This window comes from Daphnia carinata, chromosome 8, assembly GCF_022539665.2.
Source record: "Daphnia carinata strain CSIRO-1 chromosome 8, CSIRO_AGI_Dcar_HiC_V3, whole genome shotgun sequence".
Lineage (NCBI taxonomy): Eukaryota > Metazoa > Arthropoda > Branchiopoda > Diplostraca > Daphniidae > Daphnia > Daphnia carinata.
In genome coordinates, this window is record NC_081338.1 from 7,429,357 (window position 1) to 7,456,469 (window position 27,113).

The 27,113-nt window shown below is 39.7% G+C and overlaps 9 protein-coding genes across 17 annotated transcripts; 3 read left to right on the forward strand and 6 right to left on the reverse strand.

Annotated features, from left to right (window-relative positions):
* Positions 1–162: 162 nt before the first annotated feature.
* LOC130700288 (uncharacterized) lies at positions 163–3,318 on the forward strand. Of its 3 annotated transcripts, XR_009421601.1 has the most exons (4): positions 163–357; positions 428–640; positions 1,851–2,186; positions 2,263–3,318. XR_009421601.1 is itself a non-coding variant. In XM_057522331.2 (3 exons), the coding sequence occupies exons 1-3, from the start codon at positions 1,894–1,896 to the stop codon at positions 2,442–2,444; spliced, it is 399 nt and encodes a 132-aa protein (XP_057378314.1). In that variant the 5' UTR covers positions 1,851–1,893; the 3' UTR covers positions 2,445–3,318. The 3 variants fall into 3 exon arrangements, 1 of the variants encoding a protein (XP_057378314.1); XR_009421600.1 differs by lacking the exon at positions 163–357 and having other exon boundaries at positions 374–640; XM_057522331.2 differs by lacking the exons at positions 163–357; positions 428–640 and having other exon boundaries at positions 1,851–1,963; positions 2,040–2,186.
* LOC130700279 (probable Ufm1-specific protease 1) lies at positions 2,438–3,509 on the reverse strand. Of its 2 annotated transcripts, XM_057522321.1 has the most exons (4): positions 3,266–3,509; positions 3,032–3,202; positions 2,758–2,970; positions 2,438–2,678 (listed from the first exon to the last, which is right to left on the reverse strand). In XM_057522321.1, the coding sequence occupies exons 1-4, from the start codon at positions 3,386–3,388 to the stop codon at positions 2,532–2,534; spliced, it is 654 nt and encodes a 217-aa protein (XP_057378304.1). In that variant the 5' UTR covers positions 3,389–3,509; the 3' UTR covers positions 2,438–2,531. The 2 variants fall into 2 exon arrangements, with proteins under 2 accessions (XP_057378304.1, XP_057378303.1); XM_057522320.1 differs by having other exon boundaries at positions 3,032–3,509.
* Positions 3,510–3,890: 381 nt separating this feature from the next.
* On the reverse strand, positions 3,891–5,847 carry LOC130700275 (longitudinals lacking protein-like). 3 transcript variants are annotated; one of them, XM_059496472.1, is made up of 5 exons: positions 5,714–5,847; positions 5,455–5,650; positions 5,289–5,390; positions 4,741–5,230; positions 4,286–4,659 (listed from the first exon to the last, which is right to left on the reverse strand). In XM_059496472.1, the coding sequence occupies exons 2-5, from the start codon at positions 5,644–5,646 to the stop codon at positions 4,343–4,345; spliced, it is 1,101 nt and encodes a 366-aa protein (XP_059352455.1). In that variant the 5' UTR covers positions 5,647–5,650; positions 5,714–5,847; the 3' UTR covers positions 4,286–4,342. The 3 variants fall into 3 exon arrangements, with proteins under 3 accessions (XP_057378298.1, XP_059352455.1, XP_059352454.1); XM_057522315.2 differs by lacking the exon at positions 4,286–4,659 and adding an exon at positions 3,891–4,276 and having other exon boundaries at positions 5,455–5,820; XM_059496471.1 differs by having other exon boundaries at positions 4,287–4,659; positions 5,455–5,826.
* Positions 5,848–6,725: 878 nt separating this feature from the next.
* Positions 6,726–8,677, reverse strand: LOC130700273 (longitudinals lacking protein, isoforms A/B/D/L-like). Its single transcript, XM_057522313.2, has 5 exons — positions 8,143–8,677; positions 7,628–8,083; positions 7,272–7,572; positions 7,043–7,198; positions 6,726–6,973 (listed from the first exon to the last, which is right to left on the reverse strand). The coding sequence occupies exons 1-5, from the start codon at positions 8,326–8,328 to the stop codon at positions 6,726–6,728; spliced, it is 1,347 nt and encodes a 448-aa protein (XP_057378296.1). The 5' UTR covers positions 8,329–8,677.
* An 837-nt stretch (positions 8,678–9,514) lies between these two features.
* LOC130700271 (alpha-N-acetylgalactosaminidase-like) lies at positions 9,515–24,749 on the reverse strand. 2 transcript variants are annotated; one of them, XM_057522312.1, is made up of 12 exons: positions 24,740–24,749; positions 11,663–11,778; positions 11,540–11,601; positions 11,275–11,449; positions 11,152–11,212; positions 10,966–11,079; positions 10,829–10,892; positions 10,724–10,754; positions 10,487–10,648; positions 10,224–10,421; positions 9,910–10,147; positions 9,515–9,812 (listed from the first exon to the last, which is right to left on the reverse strand). In XM_057522312.1, the coding sequence occupies exons 2-12, from the start codon at positions 11,756–11,758 to the stop codon at positions 9,709–9,711; spliced, it is 1,305 nt and encodes a 434-aa protein (XP_057378295.1). In that variant the 5' UTR covers positions 11,759–11,778; positions 24,740–24,749; the 3' UTR covers positions 9,515–9,708. The 2 variants fall into 2 exon arrangements, with proteins under 2 accessions (XP_057378295.1, XP_057378294.1); XM_057522311.2 differs by lacking the exon at positions 24,740–24,749 and adding an exon at positions 11,870–11,990 and having other exon boundaries at positions 11,663–11,786.
* LOC130700264 (elongator complex protein 1-like) lies at positions 12,572–17,701 on the reverse strand. 2 transcript variants are annotated; one of them, XM_057522301.2, is made up of 19 exons: positions 17,468–17,701; positions 17,280–17,405; positions 17,062–17,224; positions 16,819–17,001; positions 16,526–16,743; positions 16,281–16,465; positions 16,104–16,219; positions 15,663–16,047; positions 15,111–15,605; positions 14,884–15,048; positions 14,711–14,813; positions 14,539–14,644; positions 14,348–14,472; positions 13,874–14,280; positions 13,623–13,816; positions 13,207–13,560; positions 12,978–13,141; positions 12,804–12,894; positions 12,572–12,735 (listed from the first exon to the last, which is right to left on the reverse strand). In XM_057522301.2, the coding sequence occupies exons 1-19, from the start codon at positions 17,618–17,620 to the stop codon at positions 12,671–12,673; spliced, it is 3,798 nt and encodes a 1,265-aa protein (XP_057378284.1). In that variant the 5' UTR covers positions 17,621–17,701; the 3' UTR covers positions 12,572–12,670. The 2 variants fall into 2 exon arrangements, with proteins under 2 accessions (XP_057378284.1, XP_057378283.1); XM_057522300.2 differs by having other exon boundaries at positions 14,348–14,475.
* Positions 17,992–20,403, reverse strand: LOC130700267 (poly(A) RNA polymerase, mitochondrial-like). 2 transcript variants are annotated; one of them, XM_057522303.2, is made up of 6 exons: positions 20,177–20,403; positions 19,938–20,104; positions 19,638–19,865; positions 19,227–19,571; positions 19,079–19,167; positions 17,992–19,015 (listed from the first exon to the last, which is right to left on the reverse strand). In XM_057522303.2, the coding sequence occupies exons 1-6, from the start codon at positions 20,331–20,333 to the stop codon at positions 18,064–18,066; spliced, it is 1,938 nt and encodes a 645-aa protein (XP_057378286.1). In that variant the 5' UTR covers positions 20,334–20,403; the 3' UTR covers positions 17,992–18,063. The 2 variants fall into 2 exon arrangements, with proteins under 2 accessions (XP_057378286.1, XP_057378289.1); XM_057522306.2 differs by having other exon boundaries at positions 19,938–20,122; positions 20,177–20,306.
* LOC130700516 (uncharacterized) lies at positions 21,355–26,004 on the forward strand. Its single transcript, XM_059496554.1, has 14 exons — positions 21,355–21,552; positions 21,651–21,742; positions 21,807–21,891; positions 21,958–22,116; positions 22,238–22,463; positions 22,623–22,843; positions 22,948–23,079; positions 23,170–23,318; positions 24,469–24,604; positions 24,766–24,881; positions 25,016–25,103; positions 25,158–25,316; positions 25,443–25,659; positions 25,751–26,004. Exons 1-14 carry the CDS (start codon positions 21,355–21,357, stop codon positions 26,002–26,004), a joined length of 2,232 nt encoding a protein of 743 aa, XP_059352537.1.
* A 57-nt stretch (positions 26,005–26,061) lies between these two features.
* LOC130700515 (uncharacterized) lies at positions 26,062–27,065 on the forward strand. Its single transcript, XM_057522565.2, has 3 exons — positions 26,062–26,188; positions 26,298–26,449; positions 26,509–27,065. The coding sequence occupies exons 1-3, from the start codon at positions 26,081–26,083 to the stop codon at positions 26,771–26,773; spliced, it is 525 nt and encodes a 174-aa protein (XP_057378548.2). The 5' UTR covers positions 26,062–26,080; the 3' UTR covers positions 26,774–27,065.
* Positions 27,066–27,113: the final 48 nt, after the last annotated feature.

Below are 27,113 nucleotides of genomic sequence, written 5' to 3' on the forward strand. Positions count from 1 at the left end.
CGACGATTTCCTAATTCCGATATTGTGCGTAGTTTCTCTTATGGCTTCAAAAGCGCCTGAGGCCGTCAAAATTGGTTACGAAATCAATGAAAAATCGACGTTTCTTGTTGAAAACTTTTAGGACCATCTGTTGGTGTACCTTATTTATTTTTACGTTCGGGTACAAACCACCACCTGCTGATTTCTCTAGGCACACCTGAAAGTTCTATATCTGTCCATCGACGGATGTGTGACTTGAGGTGTGACTGCTGTAACGTTTATAACTCGGTTGACCTTGACGGCGACGTGCAACCCATAAATGGAAGAATGGTTTCGCCTTTATTTTGCTCAACCAAGACTTTGCGGCCGCTGTTGAAGGTAAGTTTTGAAAAAAAGGGCGAAAGAGAAAGAGAGGCAAAACACCAACACGTTTTCTTATTTGCTGAAGACCAAAAGACTGGCACAACCCACACGCATGGAGGAATAAGGAAAGAAAAAAAAAACTCCTGACTCTCCTTCGCCTCCAGTTCTTCCAGCGACTTCATACGGAACAGTTGATTTTTCCCATTTTTGTTAATTTTTGTGTTCTCGTATCACATCCAGTTCGTCGTTACCCATTAGTGTTCTCCTTATTGATTGGCTAATTAATTACATTCGAAAGGTAAGGCTCCTTAAAAATTTTATCAATTCTCCAAACTGACGTGAGAAGTTAAGGACTAATAAGGTTGGGTAGTGTACAGCATGTTGATGAGCCTTTACCTGGGCACACCTTTCGCCTCATTACGCCACGGCCGTCGTTCTGTAGCCAAAGCGTGGGGTAGTAATGTATGCAAAGCTACGTGGGAAATGATGTCATGGGTACAGCAGGTTTCATCCCACCGACGTGCTGAAAGTTTCCTCTACCTCGTTTCCGTTCGAACTGCGTGCATTTGGCGTTTGACGTAGAATGAGGTTCTTTGACAGATACTGTAGAAAAGGGCCCCTTAGCAAAGAACGGATCTCATCAACAAGAATTCACAATCGAATGTCATCATCAAAGAATGTCAACAAAAAGAAATAGTTAAGGATATCCAGTCCGCATATGTAGGCTACTTGTTTGACATTATGCGGTGATGCATCATATACAGGTATGTTCACGCTCTGCTTCGGTGGAGGTGAAACTGGTCTTAAGTAATACAATCGACAAAGAATGTAGATAATGGCAAATATTAGTGCCACTATGCAACGGTCGAAGAAAGACAACTTTCTCTCTTCTCCTCGCAAAATGTGACAGCATAACAAAAGAAAGAAGTTCTAGAATAATTTGTTAGTTGTCGCATGTTTCAAACGATTGACATTTTTAGACAATCATTGCTACTGACGGCTGGGAAAGTACAATTACAGGTATAACCTGTTTTATTTTCTTTTTCATCACGACCCAGGAAGATAATAAGTAATCCTTTTATCTTGTCCTATAATTTGTGGTTATCGGGATGAAGAAGAAAATACCCTATGAAGAATAAAGGAAGATGACGAAGGGACACTAAACGTGTAACGCAGGCGTACATACATACAAATGTATGTCACGCCCGGCGTGAGAAAATTTCCTAAGGCGCAAAACAACAAGGTGGCAAAGAAAAAGACATAGAAAAAAATATATATACGTTTCACTTCGCTCCGTTAGTTATCGGTTTTTTAAAGAATTTTCCGTACAAACGATTCCGTCTGTATGGACACTCGACCATCAGACTTTCACCTTTCGGCATTCAATATAAAACCTTTTTCTACGTACCTAAATCCTTGTTTGAAAAAAAAAAGGCATACCATCGCTTTCGAGCTTCAAATACATTCAACCGCAAAATACCTTTCACTACCTACCTTTTTTTTTGTAGGCGTACATTCCGTGTTTCGGGTATATCCTATCCATCGTTGGATATGGCCCGTTGCTCCTGGTTGATATGCAGCAGTCTTATTTTCCTCTTTTCTTCAGCTGCTGTTGCGTTAGGTAACTACATTTCTCTAGCTGACAAGCGACAAAAGTCGACAATTTGTATCCGTTCTGTTTCTTTTCTGCGGAACAGAATCGCCGTCTAATGGCACGGCAAGTGCGGCTGGAAACGTGACGGAGAGAGATGGACGGACGTACGACGTTCATCCACCTGCGCCAGGCTCCGTCAATGAAAGGCTGGAAGTTCAGTCGCTCTCTCCGCGTCCTAAATCACTTGGAAGTAAGTGAGATGATGACATCATCTTGTTATGTATAATAACCAAATATTTTCACTTTCTCTTCTATGTGTACATCAGCTGGTACGTGGAAAGCCATTAAAATCTGGAACGATCCGATAGGTGCATCTACAGAAAAACGAGCCTCATCACCTGAACGAGTTATTGCTTCTTCAGCGAGGCACACAGCAGATTCATCCATCTTGATATTCTTCATCTATCCCATTATGCGACTAGTTGACCTTAGCACTTCATGCAACTAGTTGAATAAGCTTATTACTGCATGAACTTTAAAGTGATATCTAATTACCTAATGCATGTTTTCATATTTTATATACATAACAGATATGTCATATTGTACATAAGACGTTGCTAAATTGGGGAAGACATATGTTATAAAACGATTGCTTATCAAACTCACTCAAGTGTGTCCATCTGACGAACCCCTCTCTTTGAAGCTTGGCAGCAGATGTTTGGCCCCCTTGGTAATGAGGATCCTACACCAGCATGAAAACATATGAAGTATAATACAAACCTTGCGCTGTATGCATAAAAATCTTGATATCTTCTTCATACCAACACCAGCAACCACCGGTTATCGTCAACAGAACAGGTGCCCAAAACACCTTTCGACGAAGCGTCTTTGTCACCTCCCATCATAATTGGCGGGGCGGATGATGATTTTGCAAAGTGTTCTTCCAGTTTCGGAAAAATGCTTGTCATTACACCAGAAGGACAATGAAGGATTTTACAAGGAACATCAAAAAGCTTGTCAATTACTAAGCAAACCTGTATAGTTAATAAAAAGCTAAAAATTTTACACAAAGATCCCAAAAGTTTTACGTAAAACCTCAAAACTTCCAATCCATCCTCTTGATTTTATAAAAGATAGTTCCTTGTCTCCAATTTCAACTAATGTTTCTTGAATTTTCATGAGAGTTGGAACTTGTCCAACTTTACCTTGCTGAAGTGAAAGGTGGGAGGCAATAGTTTGCAGTGTCCTATAACCACAGCCCCATCCCTGTAACGGGGTCAACGAATATTCAAAAGTTCTTTGCTCCCACGCCGTGTAATAATAACTCACCACGTCATTGTAACCATCACACTTGTAATGATAATACACATAACCGTTGGTGATGTACACCTTCTTTTGGGGGCTTGTGGTTGGGTCGCTCAATCCAGAATGTACATTGGATAACAGGGCCATTTCTAAAATTTGAACTTGACGGGAATGCAACACTAATCTGTAGCTAGCACTATCGTTGTCGATGAAAATCTGTACAAGGAGGGCGCGGAAACTTTAGTTTCGGTCTGCGTTTGATTCAAAACTTCGGTGAAACTGAATGAGTCATAGTCGTCTGCAATCGATTTAGCTGGGTTAGGTCTGAATAGTAACTTACTTAAACTTACGGTTACCTAAATGCAGATATTTATTACATTTACTTTATCAATGGCTTGCAATTTTAGAATTCTTTACTTTTTGATAAACTAAAGAGAAAGTATACTCAAAAAGAGTTTCGAAATTTCAGACTTGAAACCTTAAATTCAAAATGACCATTTTCGTAGTTGGCATTCAATCAATTTCATGGGTGTGCTATACTATACAACTCGGTCACATAAAATGTTTTCATATTTACAAAGTAAAACGAATATTGTAAGATACCTGAATACTTGAAACACAAGTATGCAAATGCAAATTGGAAATCAGATTGAAAACAAATGTACTTTATTTGGCTACGCATGGCAAAACTCCATCGACATATTTCTCGTCATAACAGGTGGCTTTTTCTTAAAGAAAAGAAAATTTCTTTAAAATGATTAGAACATCATTTGGGTCTACTATGCAAATTCATATGTCTTTGCAAGACGTTCCGGTGATGGAAGGGAGCTCGACAAATTGGGCAGATGAACTGAGGTTCTACGCCACATTCGTATTTCACGTGGCGCAATAAAGTTTGTTTCCATTTGTACGTCCTGCCACATCTGGGGCATGAATGCCGACCAGGTCCAGGATCAGGATCATGGTGATGAAGATGGTGGTTGTCAACTGACCCATTATGGACAGAACCCCAAGCCATATGATCAACCAATAAGTCTGAAAATTAAAGATACACATAACTATAAACATACATCAATACTACCAATGATATATAGTTGTATATCACTCTGTATCGGCCCACAACTGATTTGCCCTCCCTTTCTCGCTATATCTTGGAACCAACGAACGTGATTTGCCTCGCCTATTGCCCCGGAAATGTGTTTTCAAGTGAGCTGTCATGTTGTGTTTATGACGAGAACGTTTTTCGCACAGTGGGCACTGAAACTGCGGTTCGACACCGCATTCAAATTTAAGATGTCGTTTAAGTAGATGGTTCGCAGCATATGTCCTGTGGCAATAGGGGCAGGGGATCCTTTCTTGTCGAGCACGTGGCGAATCAGGCAAGATTTGTGACGGCAATTTCCAGTTCTCGTAATTGTCTAACACACACACACAACTGACTGTCAGCATCCCTCACTACCTTTGTTTCTAAGAAATCACTTCCTTTATTTATAATTTACCTTGACCGGACGATTGGAGCTCTTCGGCAGACATTCTGGATGGTCCCGGATGATGAAGGTGATTATTCCCAGCATTGACACCACAGTGTTGAAACAAATCGAGTTCATCGTCTTCTAGCTCTTGTCCCGAGTGAATACTTGAATTTTGTGTCAACGATTCCGTTTCTGGCTGCATATTGTTGATTGTCGATTCGAATCTACCCTCTTGGTCCAGCGGTAATTCACATTTGACTTCGACATTTTGCTGGGGTTTCGTGAGACTGGTTTTGTGTTTGAGCATCGGTGGCGGAGGAGGAGGCGATGACGCTGCAAGGCTGTTGTCTTGTTCTTCGTCTTGGTCAATCGACAGCTCAACCGACTGTCTCCGCCTTTTTTTCCTATCATTCTGTACATCATCCTTTTTGCCATCTCCCATCAGACCACGAATACCAAGAGATTTGGCAGTATGTAGGAATGAATTCAATTGGTCTTCATTGATTCGTACTTCCCCCTTGATGAAGTTAGCTTATTATAATTAAGTTGAAAAAGTAGTGGTTCATCATTCATACTTTGTACATATAGTCGACTAAGGCCTTCAGGTCACAATATGACACATCTTTTAGGAAAACAATGACTTGTTTGTCTGAACTGCTTTTTGGAGTTAACATGTCCTGCGAAAAAAGTGAAAATGAAAAAATAGAAAACATTGCTGAAATGTATGCTGCTTAGCTATACCTGGAAATATTTACTGCAGGCACACAGTACGATTCTGTGCACCTGGATGCATTGCCCATCGGCAGCCAAAGTTACATCAACAAGCTCCTGCCTCTCCCAAAGAGCATCAAGCAGGGAGACTAGTGTGTTGTGGTGCTGATGCCACTGAAGAGATAGCTGAGGTGGGCCGACTAGTTCTTCTCCGTTCTCCATGGTTCTATTGATCCCTTATCGAAATTACATCGACAATTAAAGCAACCGGTATCAACTCGATGCAAACCTTGAGGCTCCCTCCGATATCACTTGAGTGAAGATAAAGGTTGAAGCAATTCAAGAGCGTAACTTGCTCAGGATACAATGTAAGAGATTCTGTTGGCAGCTGATAGAACCTAATAGCATTCGTGCTCTAAAGTCGAAGCTGTCCTAGCAGAAGAGAAAATGTAAGGTAAATAAAAGTGAACGAGAGCGTAGTTGTCAGGTATATAATTTTTAAACGATGCCCAAAATATTCTGTTCAAAGCCACAAATGTATTTTATTCGCTCATAGGTTTTCGTGGATTTTATTTAAAGTTGAAGGATCTTTCTATGCATCAGACATTTTTTTTTTATCAGTGTTGTCCAAACAGGGTGGGGAATGAAGTGTGTGCTGTGTAGGTGGGGAGGAAGGACACGGGGAGAATGATTCTAATGGTAAAAGTCAACTCGGTCATTCAAAGAATGGACAAAGAAGTTCCATCCATTTCCCTTTACTTTCTCGACACCATCGAAAGGCGAGGAGATTACCCAAAAGAAAAATCATAATAAAAAAAAACAATTCACGGAACGGAACAAATTCAGACCCTTCAAAGAGCTGAACCCCCCAGGAAAAAACCGTTTTTAAAAATGGAAAACAAAAGAGGCAAAGTCTTTCAAGGAGGCGAGAAACTTCCGCTCAAACACACAAAAGGAGAGAGAAGAAAAAAATGAAGCACTCTTTGAAGGGAAAAAAGCGCCACCGAATGAATGAAATCACTGAACCGGCACATCATCTACAGCTTAAAAAAAAGAACCACACTCAGACAAAAGGAAGGAGGAATTTCTTCACTAAAAAGGGCCAGTGCACAAAAAACTTTCAAAAGTTTCAACGTTCCGCTTTTGTTTCACTTAGTCACTTCGACACTAACAAACAGGCACCTAAGGACACGCAAAGAGCTGTGTTGAAGAAGGAGGAGGTTGCGTCTGTATATCTTGTTTATATCTAACACAAACACGCACGCACGTGCACACCTCGAAATGGCGGCCGAATATAGCGGTCAATTAGTATTCTGATTGTGGTGCATATTGCGAATATGTCGATTGAGGCTATCCTTGCGTTTTATCTTGTAGGGGCACATGGGACAGGAAAACTGCGGTTCGATGCCGCATTCGTAGCGTTGGTGTTGGATGAGAGCACCACGCCGGGAGTAACACCGGCCACAACGCGGACACACATACGGTTTGTCCTGCATCAAGGTAGCCGAAGCCGTATTGCTTGACGGTCGTGATGGACGGCGACTATTGCCTATTGAAATAATGAAATTGAAGAGCTGATAAAAGGATTTAAGAAAGAAGTGGTACAATTTAGCCTTACGTTGTTTGCCACGGGCAGGTGCGACAACTGGGGGCCCCGTTGTCGGTGGTTGAATGTTGTAAACTCCTAAAGCTCCCGAAGGGCCAGCGAGAGAAGAGGAAGAGGCAATGGCTGCAGCTGCAGCGGCTGCCAAACTCTCTCCCCAAGGAACATGGGCTATTTCGTAACAAAAAAAAAAAAGGAAATTAAACAGATCGCTGTAGAGTCAATTTATAAAATATTAACTCACGGTATGGTGCGGTAGTAGCAAATGATTGGGCCACAGCAGCTGCAGCGACAGCAGCGGCCGTAACCCCGACTTGATGTGTCTGCGTTTGATGGGCTTGCGTTTGGTGAGGTTGAGGTTGGTGAGTCTGCGTCTGATGAGCTTGCGTCTGGTGCGTTTGCGCCGGATGAGCTTGCGGCTGATGAGGTGTTGTAGGCCCTGTTAGATCTGCATCACTCCATTCCTCATTTTCACTTGCTGCACTACCTTCGTTTTCGGTTTCCAGCTTCGGTGCCGTCCCGAATGCCACGCCATTATTATTTGCCTGAAAAAATTGTAAATAAAACCAAACGTGTAATTCTGTAAACTCACCGATGTACCTGAGAAGCCATGGGATTGGTAGAATAGATTGGCTGCTGTAACGAATGCAAAGATGTTGTCGACGTTGTTGTCATAAAAGGTAACGAGAGGGTAGCGGAGGCAAGACTCGGTGAGGGTCCCTGGCTGGCAATGGTTGCTGTGACTTCGCACGAATCCGGTGAGCTTGCTTCACAGGAGGTTTCGGCGATGTTGATACTTTGCCCTATCTGGTTTATTCGAAGGCTTTCAGCGAGGTCGTCAGGGTTCCTCTGCTCAATATTGTTCATCTTACAATCACTGTCAGTAAGACCCTTAATTTGCAGGGACTCTGCGGTGCTGAGTAGATCTGCAAGTTGGTCTTCAGCAATGTTAACCTCACCGTGGTAAATGTAGTGGACCAATGCCTGAAGATGTTGGAAAGGAATATCCTTCAGGAAGATGATGGCTTGTTTGTCACAGTCGTTAGATAATAGCTCCTATGGTGAAGAGCACAAGAGTTTCTCAACAGGAAAGCACTAGGCTATTAAATAAATACCTGAAAGTATGGAGAAACAGCGCAGAGCACTAGTCGATGTACTTGGATTGATTTCCCCTCAGCTGCTAAAGTCACATCAACAAAGCTCTGCTCCTGGTAGAGGGATTGGAGCACATCAATCAAGGTTCGGTGGTGGTTGTTCCAGCGCAGACAGTAACCTTCCACTTCACTGCTGACTGGGCTCATGGTTTGTTTGTGTGGATTTCATGGGAATGGAGTTTAGACCCGTGGGGCTATGAATAAGAACCAAAATTCTCCGGCGGCAGCGGCCTTTTTATGTCGTAAAATCCAATTGCTTGGACGACACTATGAATGCGTCCAAACACAATCACTGCGTCAGAAACTGAAAATGTTAAAAAACAACAGCAAACAACAAAGGACAGCCTATCGGAATTCAATTGAAACAACCAGAAGGAAGAGATGAAAGAACTAAGAAAAAAGGTGACAAGGCGGCTTTTTTCACTTCGTCGGCAAGAAAATGTTGAGGGAGACAAGTTGATCAATCCTTTCAACTGAAGGCTATCTCGTCATTTCCACCGATCTTAAAGGACAACAGATTTCTTGTGAACGTGTTTTCAGTACTGGGCGTCTTCTTAGAGACCTCTGGTGGTGACGTTAGCAAAACCAGTATTTACCTCAACAACGTACGGTTAGTTGATATGCATAAGAAGGTCTTATAAAAGTTGTGATTTCGAACAATTCCGAAATAACAAAGAACCACATCGATCACATACAAGGATATTAAAATTTTCAATAGACCATGTCGATAAAAATATAGATGACTCTGCTTTTGCGGCAGGAAATCTCAAATGAAAAAACCGTATTCCAAACGTGAAGAAAAACTGAGCGGCCTTTGCAATAGAATTCTTCTCCTTATATAGTCGCCACGGTGCATCGTTGGCGCCACTTATTTTTATGAAGCGGTTTAAAACGTGTTGTTCTTAGAACAGAGATTTTTATCAAATTTTAGCGCTCTTTTCTATTTAATAGAAATTTGTATAGCATATGCCACCTTCGTAAGCGGAATTTTGAAACACTGTTCTGTTAAGCTGGCATGCGTTGAAAATCATAACTCATTCGATCCAATTTTAGAAACAAAACCTAAATGGCAGAAGCTATGTTGTGAAACGAGCAATAATATTATTCGAGTTACATCTAGGCAGATCTCCTGTCTGGTGTTAAGCAGGAAGTAGTAGAATATCCAGTGAATGACGGATGGTCTCTGCTTAAAACTGGTTGATTGCCCTGAGCGTTTCATGGCTGAACAATATCGTTCCGGTCTTTTGCGGGTATTGTAAATTTCTCTGCGTCCTTTTTTTTTTTTTTAAATTAAACGATTGGCCTTCAGCCAAGGAGTTTCATTGGCTCATAATTAAGAGAATCACTTTGTACTAAAGGAGGTTATAGCTCCCAGTAGTGGGTGAACATTACAGCGAATTTACGGCACGGTATGGACGTACCCTATAAATCGGATGACGGCAGTATCATAACGAGCATTATATTTTGTTAATACTTTTAACCAAACAGAAGAATAGGTTGTGTACTTGGTGAACCAAGGAATCACCACTATGGAATGCTTATCTTGCCAGCAGAAGAATACCTTCCAATCAATTTTTTCTTTGAAACAAAAGACTTTTTCTTCAGAATAGTACATTTGACCATTACCACTCCTATTTTAAAATATTGAAAATAAAATGCAAACAGATTAATAACACTTCAATACAAGCGCTATTTTTGAATTTCTGAACATTTTAAAATTTTAATTACCAGAAGGATTCACGACAACGGTTAAAGTGTTATCAGGGTGGTAGATTCCTAGATCTAACCCATCAAACATCTCTTGTACTTTGTAACCTGACGCAGACCTAAGGCCAGCGTCACGCAGTACAATGGATATTCGAGTTGGCGTTCCGTCTGTTCGGCGGTTAAGAAAAGCTAGCGCTGCAGAACGATTGTCTCCTAAACTTGGCTGAACGGGCTTCACCCAAATTTCAACACCAGATTTCTATTCCGAATAAAACAGATTTTTCATTTATAAGAAAATTATACGCTCTATTAAATGTTTTTTTTTTCTTTCAAACCTTAAATATCCGCCTGCCTTGAATGCCTAATTCATCCTGGTTGACGGCAATTACGTTTTTGTTTTGAAGGATTGCTTTCATCTCGGGTCTTATGGTCCGCAAATCAACTGACATGAAGAGTGGTGAAGCTAAAATCGCCCACATGGCCATCTGTGCCCGGCTTTGGTCATAACTCAGACCAAAATTGCCAATAATCAGCTTCAAAGCGAAAATATTTAGATTGAAAACGGAAAAAAAAATAATAGCAAAGTTAGGATTTTTACCATGTCGGGATCGTTCCAATGGCCAGGTCCAGCCGCAGGTATCAACGTATCTTGATTATCGCCATAATAATCAATGATACTCGACACGCTAGCCCACGAATCGTCAATATCGTCGAAATTTCGCCAAAGATTGCATACGGTTCCAATGAAAGTATAGTTGGGCTAGGTTATATGCAAAAATCAGACACTGCAATAGAGTCGAGTTACGACATCTCCTAAAACATCAATATAACTTACCTGTATTCCTTTTTCGATTTGATAGTCCGGCCTGAATTTCAAATGAATCGAAAATGTTAATCCTTTTGCTAATTTAATCGTTCTTATGCCATATTATCATATTACCAACTACAAGAATACACCATGGGTCTACCAGTTTGATTCAGTAAAGATCCGAAGTCAGGGTAGCCTATTACGAAAGGTTTAAGGAAAGGCATTTAGTAGTAATAAATTTAACTATCGTGCTTTGCATTAACCAATACCTCTATCCATTTCAGAAGGATCAGCATAGCATCCATCTAGCTTCACATAGTCTATTCCCCATTCAGCAAAGGTTTTGGCATCTGTCTCCAAATGATTGAGAATCCCTGGGTATCCTATTTTATTTGTAAACAAAAAGTAATATTATCCATAAATTGATATACTTTATAGTAGGTTATTCCAAGAACCTCCACAAGTTAAAGTTCCATAATCTTCATACATCCCAAAATAGAGACCTCTGGAGTGGACCTAAGGCTCAAAATGTTTTAAAATAGAGGGAATCAAAACAAATAAGCAATGTGTTAACTAACATAATCAGCAAGAGCTTTGATTCCATTGGGGAAACGGTTGGTATCTGCCTGTAGCTGTCCACTCTCTGAGCGATTGTGGCTAAGCCAACAATCATCAAGTGAAATAATGTTGTAACCAGCTCCCAAATAGCCCTCTGACACCATTAAATCGGCCATTTTCATAAATAATTTTTCACTGCAAATTAAAAGTTAGAAAAAATAAACAAGAAAAACAAGAAATGAATTTGTGGTTACATCATTAAATGTAACATATTAGTAAAATTACCTAATGCAGTTTTCAGGATCATTGGTACAGTCTGTATTACACCGGAATCTTTCCCATGCAAGCTAGACAGAATTGAGAAAGTAAATATAAAAGGTACAGCATATGGGCAAGACAAAGATTTACCCATCCCATTGGTGGTGTTCGGGCTAATCCATTTTCAAGTGCAAGGGCTCCAAAGCCCCAAATGCAAATAAGTCCAACTAAGCTGATAGACTTCATCAGGAATACAATAAATGTTTCTATTTTTCTTCATCAGCGAAATTAAAAAATTTAATTTGATTAATTCCAGAAATACATATCCACAATAAATCAAAATAAAATACTGCTTACTGCTTGTTTTACCATACCCAAGTTAGTTAAATTGAGATGCATGAATTGATCGGGTATCCGATCGTTGAATTACTTTCTGAACTTTGCTTTTTCAACCTTGCTAAGACTTAGAAATTCAAAATGCCCCTGACAACAGAATTAGCTTAAAACTTAAAATCTGAAAGAAGGAAAGGGGTGTGTATAGTAAACTGTGCCGAAGGCTACAACGGTTTACCCAATGAGAAATCGTGAAAAAACGCGCCAACATGCAAGTAAATTTTCCAACGTGCGTGATTGCCAGTCGATGAGTTGGATAGTTCACCAGAAAGTAGAAACTGCAAGATTGCAATTGTCGACTTCCGCTTTTTTTTTGCTTTTTTATATTTTCAATTATTTTAGGTCGTGCTATCCGCGCACAGGTTGAATCCTGCTATGCTTATAATACGATTACAGTCTGATTTTTGGATGACCAGGTTTATGACTTCGTGCTGTTTGTTCTTTCCCTGTTGACACGCGATAGATGCTACTCCGATGTGACTACTTGGACATTCTTCTTAAGATAAAGCTAATATGATGCATTTATGCAGAAATAGGAAGAATAAGGAGCTAGCATCGTTACTTCCTGCAATTACAGGCAATAAGTAAAACCAACGAAGCTTTTGATGTCTACGAAGGTATGACAATGCCTCAGAATCTAGAAAACAAGGATATTTATACGGCTGATTTAATACCTTGGCGCTTGTATTCAAACTGAAAAATCAGAAGCAAGCATTTGGGTTGCAGTGTACATTTTATGGAAGTTATAATGGAGCAAGACAGCCTTTATTTAAGACTATCAAGTTTCCAAGCTGTATCTGGTGAATCAGGTGGACTGCGTATTTTTATATCTGAAAATATATGAAGTTACAGTATGATTTGCACTTTTCCTTACTAAACTTGGATATTTATGAATTACCTAGTTCCAAGTAACGGGTGGAAAAGAATTCTTCTTTTTCTTGATTTACTTGTGAGATGATCATTTCAGTAGTGGCTGACGGCCCAAAATTCTGGACAATGAAAGAAAAATGTTAAAAATTTCCAGATTTAAACGATCTAATGCTTGAAAGTAATGGGTAGGTTTGAAACAAACCTTGTCGTTCTCTTGATGTTTTCGGTCAAAAGAAAAATTCCAAATGTCTTTCTTTTTTTCTTCCATTAGTCTTAGCAGGGCTTCAGCTTTATTTTGAAGGCATTTGGCTCGGCTCCAATCTTTTGAAATGATCAACTCTCCTCTTAAAAGGCGACCCACATCCTCTGCGTAAAGCCATGCAAAAAATGAAGTAAGAAAACTAACGGAAGAGTACGAACTGAGGGCATACGGAGGACAGTAGTGATTGATGAGTAGAGTACGTGTAGCTCATTGATAATGGCCATATCTTCAAATGGACTTCCTTCTTTGAGTCGTAATTTCTTTCTTTCCTGCTTTCGACGATTTTTGGAGGATCGAAACGTCCTCCCTGACGTGCCAGTAGTGTGCGTGAAAATACTGCTCCCTGTTTCCGAATAAAGGTCTCCATGATCTGTTTCAGGAGGTGGATGATCACGTTTGTACAGCAGATCCTGTCGGACGACGGATAAACGTAGAGAATATTTGCAGCACTCTTGTTCCACCTGCTCCAATTTGGCTTCTATCAGCTGGAACGCTTCATTCAATTCGTTCTTAAGTGTTGTCTCTGTTTCACCAACAAAACATTTAAAAGATAAAGTTTTCTACATGGACACCCAATTGTCATACCTGCCCAATTTGCTATGTTATGTCTATAGGCTAAAGCCCAAGCTTCTCTGAAAAATAGACCATCAGTTAAACATTGCCCAGCTAGTTGATAGTCTCCCAAATGATGTTCAGCTAATTGTGCGGCATCACTATGTTTTTTTGAAGAGCGTAGACGCAAAACTAGTTTGGATACCAAAGTTTTCGTCTCCACCTCACTTTAAAAGAAACTGCTTAGCTTAAAATCAAAATAAATCTGAATTAATTTGCGTTACCTTAATTGAAGTTGAGAGGCAAGCGATAAACAATTGGCCCACATTCCACATTGTTCGAAGGAATGAAGGGCCAAATCGTAGGCCTCCACTCGCTGATAGAGATAACCGGCCTCCTCGTGATTATCCTTGGATGCCAGGATTTCAGCTTGGAGGCAAGCTGCCGCTTGTAAAGCTGTTTTGACTTCATCTTTTGGCGAAACAGTGCACAGTTCATCTACGACGGGAACGTATGTCCTATGAAGTTTCATATAAGCAATGATCTGCTCGGTTCTGACGGGAGAACAGCGACATAAGTGACGGACGGCTGAATCATAACACTTTAAAGAGTTGTCGATGGTGAAACGTCTTTCATTTTCATCACTCATGGCTTTCAAATCATTCAAAAATGCTAAATACTCCTTGGGATCCTGTAGTATGCAAAAACGAGACATTTTAATAGAAAAATTGCCAAATAGAGATTTTTCGAGACAATACCTTTTGGCTACGATGTGCTACCATTAGCGTCAACTGTAAATCGTAGGTGGCCAATGCCTCTTTGTACAGTTGCTCTCCATCGACCAAGACGGCCATGTATTTGAGCGCCTGATCTTTCAAAGATTCTTCTACAACAAATGATTCACTTAAGAGTTCTCTTTGTTAACAAATTTAAAAAAAAACAAACAAACCTGTGAGCACTTGAACCCTCTTCAACCCTTGGTCTACCATTCCTTGCTTTATATACGAAGTAATGATAGGCAGTAGATATTTTAGACTATCTGTTTCGATCATAACCTAAGACACATAATTAGTTTTGCCAACATCCATTTTCAGCCATTAAAAAAAATTAAAAATTTATACTTCTCTTAGTCTGCTACAAACTGTATTCACTTTCTCTTTATCTTTTGGTGACGATTTGTTTTCATAATGGCTTTGATACATTGTTGTAGTAAAATCTTCATCCCTACAAGAATATCGAATTTCTATTGGTTAGATAAAATTTCTGAAAAAAACAAAAACAAATAAATACATACTGTAGTTCTCCCAGAAAGAGGTTGAGGTTCGCCACATCTACGTTGCTAACTTGTTCGACAAATTGCAAACAGTGTTCAAGAAACGCATTTGGGTTATGATCATACAACAAATTTAAATTAATTCGTTGTTTCTTCATTAGGACGAATGCATCCGAATAAGACTGTCTAAAATTAAAAAGAGAATTAGTTGTTATCATGTTTCCTAAATGTCAAAGGATTTATTTTACCTGTCAATCAAAGCTTTCATGATATTCAATGACAAGGCTCGAGGGTGAATTGCCTCGAGGTTGCCGCGTGGCATTTGCAGGATAACAGTAGTCTCCGTAGCAACTGCATGCACCAATTTAGCCCCTCTTTCAATGGCTCTCTCTGTGATTGCTAGACTAGGATTGGATAATCCAGCAAGAGGTAGACAAAGTAGCCTATGCTTTTGCAGTGAAGTCACCAGCAGAAAATGTGAATGCGCTACGAAGGAGCTAACCGCTGCTAAGATCTCCTTTCCATCAACGTATAAGCGTCCGCTTGCAGCTAGACCCACTACATGACCATCGATCCATTCCATTCGGTGGCAAAATTCAGGAAACACGACAGAATGAGAAATTTTAATGTCATCGATGTTGAGTTCTAAGAATTTTCCGTCAACTAAGTGGATCAACACCATATTTTGCTGACTGCGTAGCACTTCAATTCCGCCAATTCTCGCATCTAAAGTTATTGTGTCTCTACAATACAGAAAATTATAAGAATAACACTTTTAATAAGAACAGGAGAAAACATACTTGATTGTGAAGATGGTTTCGTTTAGTTCTAAGACCAGTAACTGGTTTATTGCGGCCGCAACTATCGTGGATGGATTGACCAATCGAAAGTGGTACAATTGGTCGTTGGTAGGTAAGCTTAATGAGGCCGTGAAATCCAAGACAGGTCGGAAATGCCCTCCTTCTTTGCAGACGATTTTAACGTCAGGATGACACAATTTCTCTTCCGTTTCACAATGAGGCAGCCGGAAAAAGTGTACCAAACCACTGTGAGTCAAAACAGTGAGGCGGCTTGAAAAACTGGAAAGCAAATCAACGGAATGAATAGATGATGAAAACTCAATTTCCCAGCCACACATGGGTGGCGGGACGATTGATTCGCGCAGGAACGTAATCTTCAATTTGCCTGTAAGTAAAAACATGTTTTAATAGGATTTCTAAATTTCGATTAGATCAACTTACAATTGTCAACTACAGCAATACAGGCAGGATCACTTGACGTCAGGTCTCTGCTGGATGTTACGACGGGCTGATAATCGGTCATGACATACGTGCCATTGGAAAGAATAATATGAAGCCTGCACAAATATCACGAATAATAAACGACTGGTTATTTCTTACACAATGATTTAATTATACCTATTTGTTTCGATGACGTCCCACATAACCCACAGTGGCCGGAGGCCTTTTTCGAACGGACGAGTATGTTTCATGTACCAATGATAATTAGCCATTGTCCAGAGCTGAAGACCATAAACATCTTGTTCGAAGCGTATTATCATTGCTAAGATCGTGGAGTCACCGTTCCAGTAAGACTCCAAAACCTGCAATAGCGTCATAATAAGAAATCGAATGCTACTGCATAAAGGAGAATAACTATATACTTGTTGCCCGACGGGAATGTCAAATTCCCCGTGACGCAGTCCATTTTTTTCGAAGAATGCCACTTGTTGCTTTCCTTGTTGCACAAGAAAAACCGTGCTGGTAATGAGACCGCTGGCTCCAGATGAGCGCCATGAGAGGCTCTGGCACAATTGACTAACAAGTTCGCTAGTTGACTGTAAAAACCCTTCTCTATTGAATACTCTTATTAAACGATGACCTTTAAATTAAGAAAAAGGTTTATTTATAGGAATCAAACTAACATCTGGCATAAATGAAAACGAAATAGCAGTACCTGTACTTTGTTCAACTGCATTAACTGCGAAGAAAAGTCCATCAGCTCGCCAAACGATTCGAGTTCCTCTATCATCCCAATCCGCTAAAGAGCATTCGATCTGTTGTTTGCTTCGTGCGCCTTTTCCTTCTGACCCGTGAAATTGGGTTTCTTTAGAGCCCCATCCAACTGACACAAACTTTGCTAAACCAAATAGGTTAACTTTCATTCTTTGAGAAGCAAGCAGGCAGAAGTAATCATTACCTTCTCCAAAGTCTTGCTGGAATAGAGGTGCTTCTTGAAGAACATCCCACATTCGACTCATCATGAGTACATTGCCGGTCTCTGATATAACAACAAGTGTTTCCATATCTGGGCTCCAGCAACAACCTGCAATCCCTCCTGATACATCACCTACAACTTCAAACTATAAAAGGATTTTGAAAATTTTTACACCTGCCTAAACTGTTTTTTGAGCAAACCTCTGACAAGCTTAGGTTGTAAACAGAAACACTTCCTATTTTTGCTACTATTGCTAGCACATCTTCTTCTGGTAAATATTTTAAATCCAAAACACTTCCAACATCTAAAGGTCCTAGTACCTCAACCTGAGATTTTGAGAAACCAATTTAATTGGGATAAACGAATGTAGATATTGAAAAAAAATTACACTGTCTTCCGCATTTGGCTGATCGACATCCAATTTGCATAGCTCATTCTGGTTGGCAAAAAACAACAAATTTCTTTCTATGGTTGCTGCACAACAGTCTTTTAAAAAGGAACACGATGCTGCTTTCTTATCAATTAAAGTTAAATTTCGCATTTTTAGATTCGGGAAGTTTGAAAGTCTTCAAAAAATGTGTGTTGATCTGTAGGAAAAAAGTTCACGTGTGCCGAGCAGACGAAAATTTTAAACATTGTGGTGGTTATCCCTAAACAGCGGGAAGAAAATTGCGGAAGGATAAATTCAAATTACGGTTGTTAGCAGTCGTTATTCTCAAAATACTTCAGTAATACTAAACACTAATAATTTATCCTCACCACTTTGGCTAACTATTATCATCAGGTTCTGACACATTATTTTCATAGTACATTAATGAAATACCACGACGAACTTTCTAAAAAACAAAATTAACTGTTTATTGTTTAAATTGTCCCTTGAAAAATTACACGCGGACCAATTTAAAGAGGGTCTTTGAATAAAGTTTGATTTATTGATCACAATACTGTACAATCATCGAATTTTTAATAGTCCGAAGTAATATGCTACTTCCGTTTTTGCTTTTCGATTGAATTTCGATTTTTTTCGGATTTCAAAGGTAGGTTTTTTGACGATTTGTTTCCTGCTAATCCAGTAGTAAGTTGTACTTGTTTAATAAATCCGTTCATAGCGTTCAAGCCCGAACTAGGACGGGATTCTGTTGTTGACGATTTTGTTTGGTTGTGTGCTGCTGTAAAGGGAGATACGGTCTGCTGGTAGGCTTCGCCCTTGGAAAGTTTCGTTTCAACAAAATCGTCAATTTCATCGTCAGTATCAGTTGAAAAGAGATCTTTGATATCTATCTGAGCCACGTGGTTGTAATGCGATGTCTTCGGGTTCAAGCGCCGTACTCGTTCGGCTCGTGGGAGAGCCAACAGTCCCCAGTTTGCGGGTCCCTGATCTTCTTGGGTCTCCAAAATGTACAATGCGTTTCTAGCTTCCATAACCACGCGCGTGAGTTCTTTAAGGTTAACATTCCTGCTAACATTCAGTTCACGTTCTAGCGGATTTTGCACGTAGAGGGGCTTCGAATCGAATTTTCTGGTCGCAGTGCCCGTTATAATGGACACGCTTCGCTCATTAAAATCGAAGCTTTCAACGAATCGCAAAAACTCAATAAAAAGGTCTTCAAGTGATTCTTGATTTAAGTTTCCGCGCTCTTGGAACATGGTCGGATCACGCAGGAAAGTGCAATCGATGTCATTTGTTTGTCGAGTATCCACTTGAGGTCTAGCTAATTTGATCATTTCACTGAGTGTTGGTAAAATTGCTGGAGAGCGACGTTGCAAGAAAAAGACCACCATAAGCGTAAGCGTAAAATTGGTTATTCGAGGTCCCGGAACCATATCCGTTAGCCTAGCCCAAGCACCCCAATGTCTTACAGCTGTCACTAACGGCCTGAATCTCCAATCAACTTTATCATAAAGATATAGCAACTCAGACATGAAAACGCCCGTTCTGAAAGAAAAAATAAATTTCTCATTTTCTGCTTGGAAGGCAGGGGAATGAAGAGCAACTTACAACGACCCCATAGATAGGTCACAATCAACTCCGGTGAATTCGTGGTAAAATTTAACAATTGGTACTCTAGCTTGCAATATCCGTTGAACCTACAAGAAAGAAATGACTATGAGTTGAATTTTAGCATTAATATAATACCACAGCTAACCTGAGTGCAACCTGTAGTAAAGTTTTGGAGAATATCTGCAAAAACTTCAATATGTCTTTGTGTTTGAAGCCTGGGGTTGTTTATTACAGCTTTGGCTTGGAAAATGAGAGGTGATTTCACTTCGAAGGGTTCCGACCCACAATGGCCATCAAGTGAGACTGCCATATCCAGATCGCAACCATTACGCCCGCAACCATTGACAAAGGAGCCGAATGGTAAAACTTGTAGACTAGGAAATAAACCCGAGAGCATACGCTCAATTTGAACGCAGGTTATCCACCTGAGCCTATGGCCAATTTCCGATAAGCGAGTCTGATCTTCCAAAATTATCATCTGTTCTGATATCTGCCACAAAATATAATTTTGTTAAATTCAGAATAGCTATGTACCAGCTATGAACTTTATGTCTACCGATTTTGCATTGGAAAGAAGGTCTTCTAGGTTGTCATTTGCTAAATTGTCTTCACTAATAATTGTGGGATATCTTGCCGGCACAGAGGCAGATGATTCTGAAGGCATTGCTTTCAACCACAGGAAGGGTGAGGCAGCTGGAATCACTTTAACATTATTGTTGTGAGAACAGCTAGCAAGTAGATTTACAGCAGACAGCTCAGAATCAAACTCTAAAAGAAGTAACTCCTGTGAATATTGGTATTTTAGAATATCAAAAGATGGTTGAAAAGCAGTATATTATCAGATTAGACATTTCACCTTGTCTTTATGTGTGTAATGGAAGAGATTTGCCACATTTCCATGTCTTGAGCACACCTGATTTACCAGAGCTGCCGATTTTGAAGGGTTTCCCACCTGAACAACAACTGATGATCTAGCTTCTTTCTTGCGGAATTCCACCATTTCATCAAAACATTGCTTTTTATCTAAAGAAAAGGTTCAGACTTGGATTAAATTTTATTGCTTAACTACGCTCACGATGTTAAAGGTAGCTTCACCATTGATAGATGGGTATGTTTTAGTGGTTTCTTCCACAACTGTAGGTTTATCTGCTGCGGAAAACGTCCTGACATGTCTAAAGACGTCGAATTTAAGTTTTACCTTATGAAGATACGGTCTGACGTGATGGCTCGTGTGTCCAAAGGAGTAGCGCATGACTATGTTATGAACGCTGATGAGGTTTAGAAGCAGGTTTGTTTAGCCTGCTCTTGGGGGTTGCCATCTTGGAAAATCCATTCAAAGGGAAAATTATTTGCAGCGTTTCAAATTTGTTCGATAAAAAATTACATTTTATTATGTAGTGAAACTTAATTTTGTGTTTTGTCTCAAACAATATCAGTCAGCATTCAGCTTAGCATTTATGCAGCTTCGACACTGTCATAACATATTTAGCACTAATTGTTATTGCTTGTTCAAAGTCATCCACACCAACCGCCTCAATGGAAGTGAATAGTTAAGTTCTATAAGGTCGGTTACTAATAATGTTCGTGACGGACGTTCACTTCATATCATTTCCATCCATTGCTTTTTGGCTTCATTTTTGGTGCACCTACAACTTGCTCATTGTTTGCGCAAAGTACCATTGTGCGTTCAATAACTTGGGCAGAGAGACTATCACACAAGTTAAGCAACGAGAATAAGATGTATCATATACTTTGGATTTTAACTTTCTATTTACTTGGACAACAAAACATAGAACAAAATGACTCGTTATGATAAAACTAGAACTTCCTTTGACCACATACTCCTATGTAATACGTAGTAGTAGGGCTGCCTATGGATGCAACTCCCTAGAATGAAAATATAGGAAAACATGGTTGTTGGATTCCATAGAAAGCGCTCCCTAGCAATTATTGACAGTTACATCGGATTGATTTATATTTCAACATTTAAACCCTTCCATTTTCTGCACGATTCAAAACCAAGGGAATTGCATGTAGTACATTTATAATGTGTTGTCATGACATTTTGCGATCAAACAACTTCAATTCAAATTTCCCAAGTCAGTTATAAATGCCTAAGCGTGTGCATCTGCCAAGGCGGCTAATGTATCTGCTCCTACTGTTTGTTTTTTTAACATGTATCGAATTTGTAACTGACGGGTTGCTAAGACGCTAAGCTTTAGACACATACCTATAAAGGCACAAGTTGCCCTAAAAGTACTCCAGAGCTTAAGATGCTCTACAGTAACACTGCTCGCCGCTATACAAACACCATGTTCCTACAACTGCAGCTATCGCAATCCTTTTTTTATATCCAAGTTATTATTATCCTCTCGTTATTAGTATCTTCAACAGAACCGCTATCTTCACTGCAAACAAGACAGGGCCAAGTTAACAATCCTTTGGCTGATCAACATCTGAACGTCCTTTGGGTAAGAATGAAAAAGAAACATACGTGAGAAAAAAATAAAGTTTAACTTGAATTCACCTTTGATTTTTCACTATATTATCATTGACTGTTGGAATAAAGGCTCGACGTGGAGGAGAGTACAACAGTTCATATGTCGGGCCGAAGAAAGGAGGCCTTATGGTAGAATACTTGGCTAGGCGATTCAAGTTCACGTAACTCTTTCAATCATGTAATTTTCCTTTAATATTTTTTAATGCTTTGAATAAACAACTACAGGTACTCGTTTCTCAAGGTGAACGAGATTTATTTGTACGCTGTAGGGAAAGCAAAACGGGGATTAGTTGACTACTTACTCGAAGGGGTAAATGATATATCGATTTGTTAAGGGCTTACGAGCGAGCTCATTTTGTTCTTCACCCCCAAAAAGCAATGCGACCTTATCGTCCACGACGTTATACTGACCACAGAAAATTACAAGAAAATGGAACTGACACTACCTTGGCATCGTTCGATTATTGTTTTCATGGTTCCAGTTCCGCTCATCACGACCAATCTCAATGCTGTCATAAAGCCCTTTCAATGGCCGGTAAATGCGTCCTAAAAAAGTTATAAGAGAATTACAAGAACAGCTGAATAATTATGAATTCAGTTACCTGTACCAGTTACTGTGTTTAATTTGAGCCATGAAACATTTAAATTTGCCATAGGTTTGGACGGGAATAGGAGTATCAGTGATAGCAATCATCTTTTTCTTGAAACTAACCGATCGTTCACCTTTGGCCACGTCTGAAACCTCGGACATCTCTCCTTTACCAGAACAAAAAGCAGTAACTGGGAGGTCAGACGAGGTTTGCGACCGTAAGAGCAGCGTGCAAACTAAGAAAGAGCAATGGAATATGTATCTGTACGTGTTCGGAATGCTTCTTTCTCAAGGTGATTATTTTGAATAGCCATAACACTAACAAAATTGCTGCAAAAAGTTTATCACATCTGACGTCTTAGAACAAATGAAATAAACTTTGACTCAGTCGCAAACGCGTTCAACTTACCAATTGCCTATAACGCAGATTAAAATTTCTTTTTAAAACTCAGGGGGAAGTTGCATCCGGAAACACTTGTCATCTCGTTTGGTAGCCGGAGTTTGGAGTTTGGCCACGTTTATCTTTGTCCAAGCGTACACGTCAACTCTGTTTACTTACATCGTCATGCCTAGTACAGAGCCATTATTGGTCGATTCGGTCTATGACGTAGTAAGCAAACCACACATTCACTTGGTTATTGAAAGTGGACGCGGCTTCGAAAGCACTATAATGGTACGTTGTTTCCTTGTAAAAACAAAAAGCAGTGCACTAAAATGGATCAAACAAAATCGGTTATTTAAAGCCAATGAAAGAGCGTTACATCTGAATCTTTATAGAACACGCAAGAGAAAACGGGAATATTCAAGCAGTTGCGTGACAAGCTAATGGCCTTCCCGAAAACGCGCTGCTACGGGGCATCCGACTGTGTAGCTTTGGTCAAAGACGGACCAAACGTCGTCCATGGCAATGTAACCATATGTCTCTGTTGATACTTCTAAACGTTGTATCCTAATTCTAGTTTTGCTAAAAATTCGCTGATGACGCGCACATTTACGTAGGCATTTCTATACGTAGCGGACTACATGATAAACGATTTCAAACTTACAGGACAATGTAACTTTCAAGTGGCAAGAGAGTCCTTTTGGCCAATCATAGTCGGTTTTGGATTACGAAAGGGAAGTCGTTATCTTGAGCCCATCAACAAAGGGTGAGTACCATTCAACTCGTTCAGTTCAAGAAACCATATAAGAATCGTTTTTTTTTAAAGGATTCTTGAGATGTGGGATAATGGTTTAATGAACCTCTGGGAGTCGTGGTTTCGTGCAATACCAGGTAAATGTGAAAAAAACTTTAAACAAGTCAACAATTCTCCTACCCGTGTCAAGACGTCACCCCTCTCCCTCACCAATTTGGCGGGCGCGTTCGTCATTTTGTCAGTTGGCTACGCCTTGTCGTTGCTGGTGTTTTTCGTAGAGCATATCATAGGATATGCAAATATGCAAAAACGCGGACGCAAGCATTGCCACAATTTTTAATTCGGCTGTATGAATCGTGCACAGCCGCGGTAGTTAAATGACAAAGAACGAACGCCTCTTAATACGCGCAATCTCATAATATACGAATAAAAGAGAGGCTATTTCGATAAAATATGGCTTTGGACATGTGCTAGTTTCTGTAGCAAATCTCTTTTTTCGTGTTTCAATTATTCACCTTTCTGTTGTAATTTAAACCCAGGATACTGTACTGCCATAAAAAATTGAACACGCTCTATCGATTTTTAATCTTTGTTTCGATTCCGCGTAACTGTACCAATCAAATCCCCACTTTAGAATAATACACTTCACCTAAAAAAAAATTTAAGTGGATTTTGAAATGAAATACGAACATTAAGTTATGCTGTACGTGGGGAAAAACAACGGCGAACGCAGAAACTTGATCATCAAAATTTCCTAACTGGAACTTGAAAAGCACGAAAGTCAATAGGAAGGCGATGCAGCAGACTTGTACATTATTTCAGCCGGCACTTGATCATCTCTGGTAAGTTTAAACTAAATCGCCCAATTCGATAGAACGAGTACATTTTTAAAAATTCAATGAAAATAACCGCAATCAGAACGTACGTTTGGGCCCAATTGCAACTGTATCCAAGGCGATTGCTTCGAAACAAAAAAACTGGACTGAACAAGTTTGGGATCAAATTGGTTCCACAAAAATTAAAGTAGTACGTTAATCAGGAAAAAAAAAGCCTTTAAATACCGACGGAAGTGGCGGATATTAACCCAGACGTTTTTCAACCTTCCGCCAATGCTCCTCTTGGAGTTAATTCAGTAAAAAAAAATGCTAACATCATCCAGTAGAAAAGCTAACGTCTTGTCCCATGTTAAACATTTTCTTTTGATACTTGTGGTAGTGATAGCAATACGATGCGTACTTGCTGAAGCGAAACGTTCAATTAGAAATCCTCTAAACGGCCAACACGTAAGACTTATCGCGGTAAGTTCTTCAAAAAAAAAAAACGTATTCATCTTAACAATATTTCCAAACAGCTCAATTGACAATTTTGTGATTTACTTTGGCTAAGTTCTAGGACTGTGCTTTTGTAAATAGGAAAATGACATTTCGACAAACTTTATGTTTCTATCCTTTTTCGACAGAACGTGCTGATACTGGAAAACGAAGTGAATATTAATAACGTATCTGGAGCTTTGGAAGGCATGAAAGGAGTGTCTTATCACATGATGGATTACTTGACGCACCGCTTCAATTTTACGTAGATAAATTCATATTTTAAAAGGCATTTTCACAACCTAAAATAAACCCCAAAGAGTCCTACGATTCAGACATAAAGAAGTCAACAGCTTCGATACCATGCTGAAGATGTGTGTTTTTCTTGATTTCAAACAGGTATTCAATCATACAGGGAATACAAACAACAAGCGTGCAGTCGAAAGGTCAAGGAGATCGCGGCCTCATCGATTGGGTCATTGACGGCGTAAGTTTCACCTTCAATGTCCCAATATAAATTTCTAATGAAAACTAAATATAGACAGCTGAGCTTATGGTGGGTCCCCTCATTATAAACCACGGCCGCTACAGATTGGCGGACCTGACATTGCCCTGGTATCAATCGTATGGTTACCTCCTTATTCCCAAACCGCAAGCTCAAGCCAATCTCACGTCCGTTATGAAACCATTTCAATGGCCAGTAAGAAACACTATTAATCTGGCATACGTAACAAACTAAAACGTTTAATTTCATGCTTGTTTTTTTTTTTGCAATTCTGATTTCTTGGCCGGATTTTCAACGCAAATTTATTTGCGTAAATTAAAGGTTTGGATCGCATTGCTGGTATCTATCGCTGTCGTCATTGTTTCAATGTACTTTGTCAGCCATTTTCGATGGTCGATCGTGTCTTCTTTTGGCCATCGGACATTTTCCAGACGACAGAAAATAATATTTAAAAAATCGCGCACTACATCGACGACCATATCATATCTATACGTTGTCAGCGTACTTCTTTCGCAAGGCGAGAACGATTTAACACAATGTTCTAATTTAACGCATCCCTTTGCAACTTAGAATTCCGCCCCGATATTCAGTAAAAGTGCTTCTTGTTTCGTAATTTCCAAACCAAATAGGTGGACCGTGCTCATCGCAAAAACTAGCTGTTCGAGTATTGGCTGCTGCATGGTGTTTAGCAGCGGCAGTACTCGTCAACAGCTATAGTTCTGTACTTATCACTTATATTCTCGCTCCCAACAACCCGCCACTTGTTACCTCAGCCTATGACCTCGCCCAGAAAGATGACGTTCATTTAATTGTGGACAAAGGAAGAGGTGTCGATATTTTCATTACGGTAAATTTTTTAGAACGATACGATAAAAGAATTTAAAATCCGGAGGGAAAGATCAAAATTATTCTTTTCATTATGAACAAATGGCCAGACCTCGACTGAAAATACTGGGGTGATGAACGAGCTACGAAATAAGGTCAATTCCTACCCACTTTCTCGTTGTGCGCCTCGCTCACAGTGCATCGCAATGGTCAAATCGGGAAAAAGAATTACGTATGCCAGTGTACGTATAAAATGGTCAGTTCGCTTCGTAGCGTAAATTCACTAAAAATGGTTGTCAATTTTTTATTCCCTATCATGCACGACATTGGGATACACTTTGCCGAAAACAGTCCCAAGAATATTTAATGAGCGCCATCAAAGAAGACTTTCAAACAAGCGGAGGCAAATGTCTGCTAGAAATCGTCAGCGAGGGTTACATGTCTACTTTTCTCGGTTGGGTATTGCAAAAACGAAGTCGCTACACGAAAATCATCAACAAAGGGTAATTACAAGATAACAAGAGGTAACGCATTTCCTCGTGTTTCATGAAACTCTATCCAGGATCTTGGAAATGCATGGGAATGGAATAATACAACTACATTGGACATTGGACCCGCGCAGAGCAATTCCACCCCAGTGTAAAAGCGCAAAAGCCAATGGAAATAAAAAGAAGAAAAGTACGGCGGATCAAGCTCGCCAATTATCTCTTAAAGATTTAACTGGGGCATTTATCATATTGCTTATTGGTTGGGGAATTTCAGTCATAGTTTTCTTCTGCGAAAGATTGGCACATCGGCCTTCATACAAAGAGAAAGTTTTGAATTAAAGCTATTGCGTTAGTTCAATACTTTGAATCAGTTAGATCGGCCAAAAGTGTCGACTACGTAAAATAGGATCTTAAAGAACTGTCGTCGAGATTCAAATGTAGCGGGAAAATCCAATTTAGACATTAAATTATTTTTTTTTCACAGCATTTAATTGCTTTGGCACATCGCACGACCTTCTACTCTAACTATGTAACTCCCTAGTACCTCTCTGTTCCATTTCGTCTTTGATTTAACTGTCTACACGTATAATGGAAAATGGAAACAGCCCTTGCAGTATCGAACTGCTCTGAATAAACTGGAAAAGAAAATCGATGTATTCCACGGTAGGTTTAGATGGAC

What these genes read in the sequence shown, in the direction of transcription:
- LOC130700515 (XM_057522565.2), top strand. Translation starts at nt 26,081, where the DNA reads ATGAACGAGCTACGAAATAAGGTCAATTCCTACCCACTTTCTCGTTGT. An exon ending in AAAGAATTACGTATGCCAGT is followed by an intron (nt 26,189 to 26,297) that starts GTACGTATAAAA and finishes TGCCGAAAACAG; the next exon opens with TCCCAAGAATATTTAATGAG. An exon ending in ACGAAAATCATCAACAAAGG is followed by an intron (nt 26,450 to 26,508) that starts GTAATTACAAGA and finishes AACTCTATCCAG; the next exon opens with GATCTTGGAAATGCATGGGA.
- LOC130700264 (XM_057522300.2), bottom strand. Translation starts at nt 17,620, where the DNA reads ATGCGAAATTTAACTTTAATTGATAAGAAAGCAGCATCGTGTTCCTTT. An exon ending in ATGAAAGCTTTGATTGACAG is followed by an intron (nt 15,049 to 15,110) that starts GTAAAATAAATC and finishes TTTTAATTTTAG; the next exon opens with ACAGTCTTATTCGGATGCAT. An exon ending in TAGCACATCGTAGCCAAAAG is followed by an intron (nt 14,281 to 14,347) that starts GTATTGTCTCGA and finishes TGCATACTACAG; the next exon opens with GATCCCAAGGAGTATTTAGC.
- LOC130700271 (XM_057522312.1), bottom strand. Translation starts at nt 11,758, where the DNA reads ATGAAGTCTATCAGCTTAGTTGGACTTATTTGCATTTGGGGCTTTGGA. An exon ending in TGGAACTTTAACTTGTGGAG is followed by an intron (nt 11,080 to 11,151) that starts GTTCTTGGAATA and finishes CAAATAAAATAG; the next exon opens with GATACCCAGGGATTCTCAAT. An exon ending in ATTGGAACGATCCCGACATG is followed by an intron (nt 10,422 to 10,486) that starts GTAAAAATCCTA and finishes TTCGCTTTGAAG; the next exon opens with CTGATTATTGGCAATTTTGG.
- LOC130700275 (XM_059496472.1), bottom strand. Translation starts at nt 5,646, where the DNA reads ATGGAGAACGGAGAAGAACTAGTCGGCCCACCTCAGCTATCTCTTCAG. An exon ending in TAGTCGACTATATGTACAAA is followed by an intron (nt 5,231 to 5,288) that starts GTATGAATGATG and finishes AACTTCATCAAG; the next exon opens with GGGGAAGTACGAATCAATGA. An exon ending in GCTCCAATCGTCCGGTCAAG is followed by an intron (nt 4,660 to 4,740) that starts GTAAATTATAAA and finishes TGTGTGTGTTAG; the next exon opens with ACAATTACGAGAACTGGAAA.
- LOC130700273 (XM_057522313.2), bottom strand. Translation starts at nt 8,328, where the DNA reads ATGAGCCCAGTCAGCAGTGAAGTGGAAGGTTACTGTCTGCGCTGGAAC. An exon ending in CTGTTTCTCCATACTTTCAG is followed by an intron (nt 8,084 to 8,142) that starts GTATTTATTTAA and finishes TCTTCACCATAG; the next exon opens with GAGCTATTATCTAACGACTG. An exon ending in CCAATCCCATGGCTTCTCAG is followed by an intron (nt 7,573 to 7,627) that starts GTACATCGGTGA and finishes CAATTTTTTCAG; the next exon opens with GCAAATAATAATGGCGTGGC.
- LOC130700516 (XM_059496554.1), top strand. Translation starts at nt 21,355, where the DNA reads ATGCTCTACAGTAACACTGCTCGCCGCTATACAAACACCATGTTCCTA. An exon ending in AACATCTGAACGTCCTTTGG is followed by an intron (nt 21,553 to 21,650) that starts GTAAGAATGAAA and finishes GTTGGAATAAAG; the next exon opens with GCTCGACGTGGAGGAGAGTA. An exon ending in AACACGTAAGACTTATCGCG is followed by an intron (nt 24,605 to 24,765) that starts GTAAGTTCTTCA and finishes CTTTTTCGACAG; the next exon opens with AACGTGCTGATACTGGAAAA.
- LOC130700288 (XM_057522331.2), top strand. Translation starts at nt 1,894, where the DNA reads ATGGCCCGTTGCTCCTGGTTGATATGCAGCAGTCTTATTTTCCTCTTT. An exon ending in TTCAGCTGCTGTTGCGTTAG is followed by an intron (nt 1,964 to 2,039) that starts GTAACTACATTT and finishes TCTGCGGAACAG; the next exon opens with AATCGCCGTCTAATGGCACG. An exon ending in GCGTCCTAAATCACTTGGAA is followed by an intron (nt 2,187 to 2,262) that starts GTAAGTGAGATG and finishes TGTGTACATCAG; the next exon opens with CTGGTACGTGGAAAGCCATT.
- LOC130700279 (XM_057522320.1), bottom strand. Translation starts at nt 3,388, where the DNA reads ATGGCCCTGTTATCCAATGTACATTCTGGATTGAGCGACCCAACCACA. An exon ending in GATGGATTGGAAGTTTTGAG is followed by an intron (nt 2,971 to 3,031) that starts GTTTTACGTAAA and finishes TTAACTATACAG; the next exon opens with GTTTGCTTAGTAATTGACAA. An exon ending in ACCGGTGGTTGCTGGTGTTG is followed by an intron (nt 2,679 to 2,757) that starts GTATGAAGAAGA and finishes ATGCTGGTGTAG; the next exon opens with GATCCTCATTACCAAGGGGG.
- LOC130700267 (XM_057522303.2), bottom strand. Translation starts at nt 20,333, where the DNA reads ATGCGCTACTCCTTTGGACACACGAGCCATCACGTCAGACCGTATCTT. An exon ending in AACATACCCATCTATCAATG is followed by an intron (nt 20,105 to 20,176) that starts GTGAAGCTACCT and finishes CCTTTTCTTTAG; the next exon opens with ATAAAAAGCAATGTTTTGAT. An exon ending in GACCTATCTATGGGGTCGTT is followed by an intron (nt 19,016 to 19,078) that starts GTAAGTTGCTCT and finishes TTTTTCTTTCAG; the next exon opens with AACGGGCGTTTTCATGTCTG.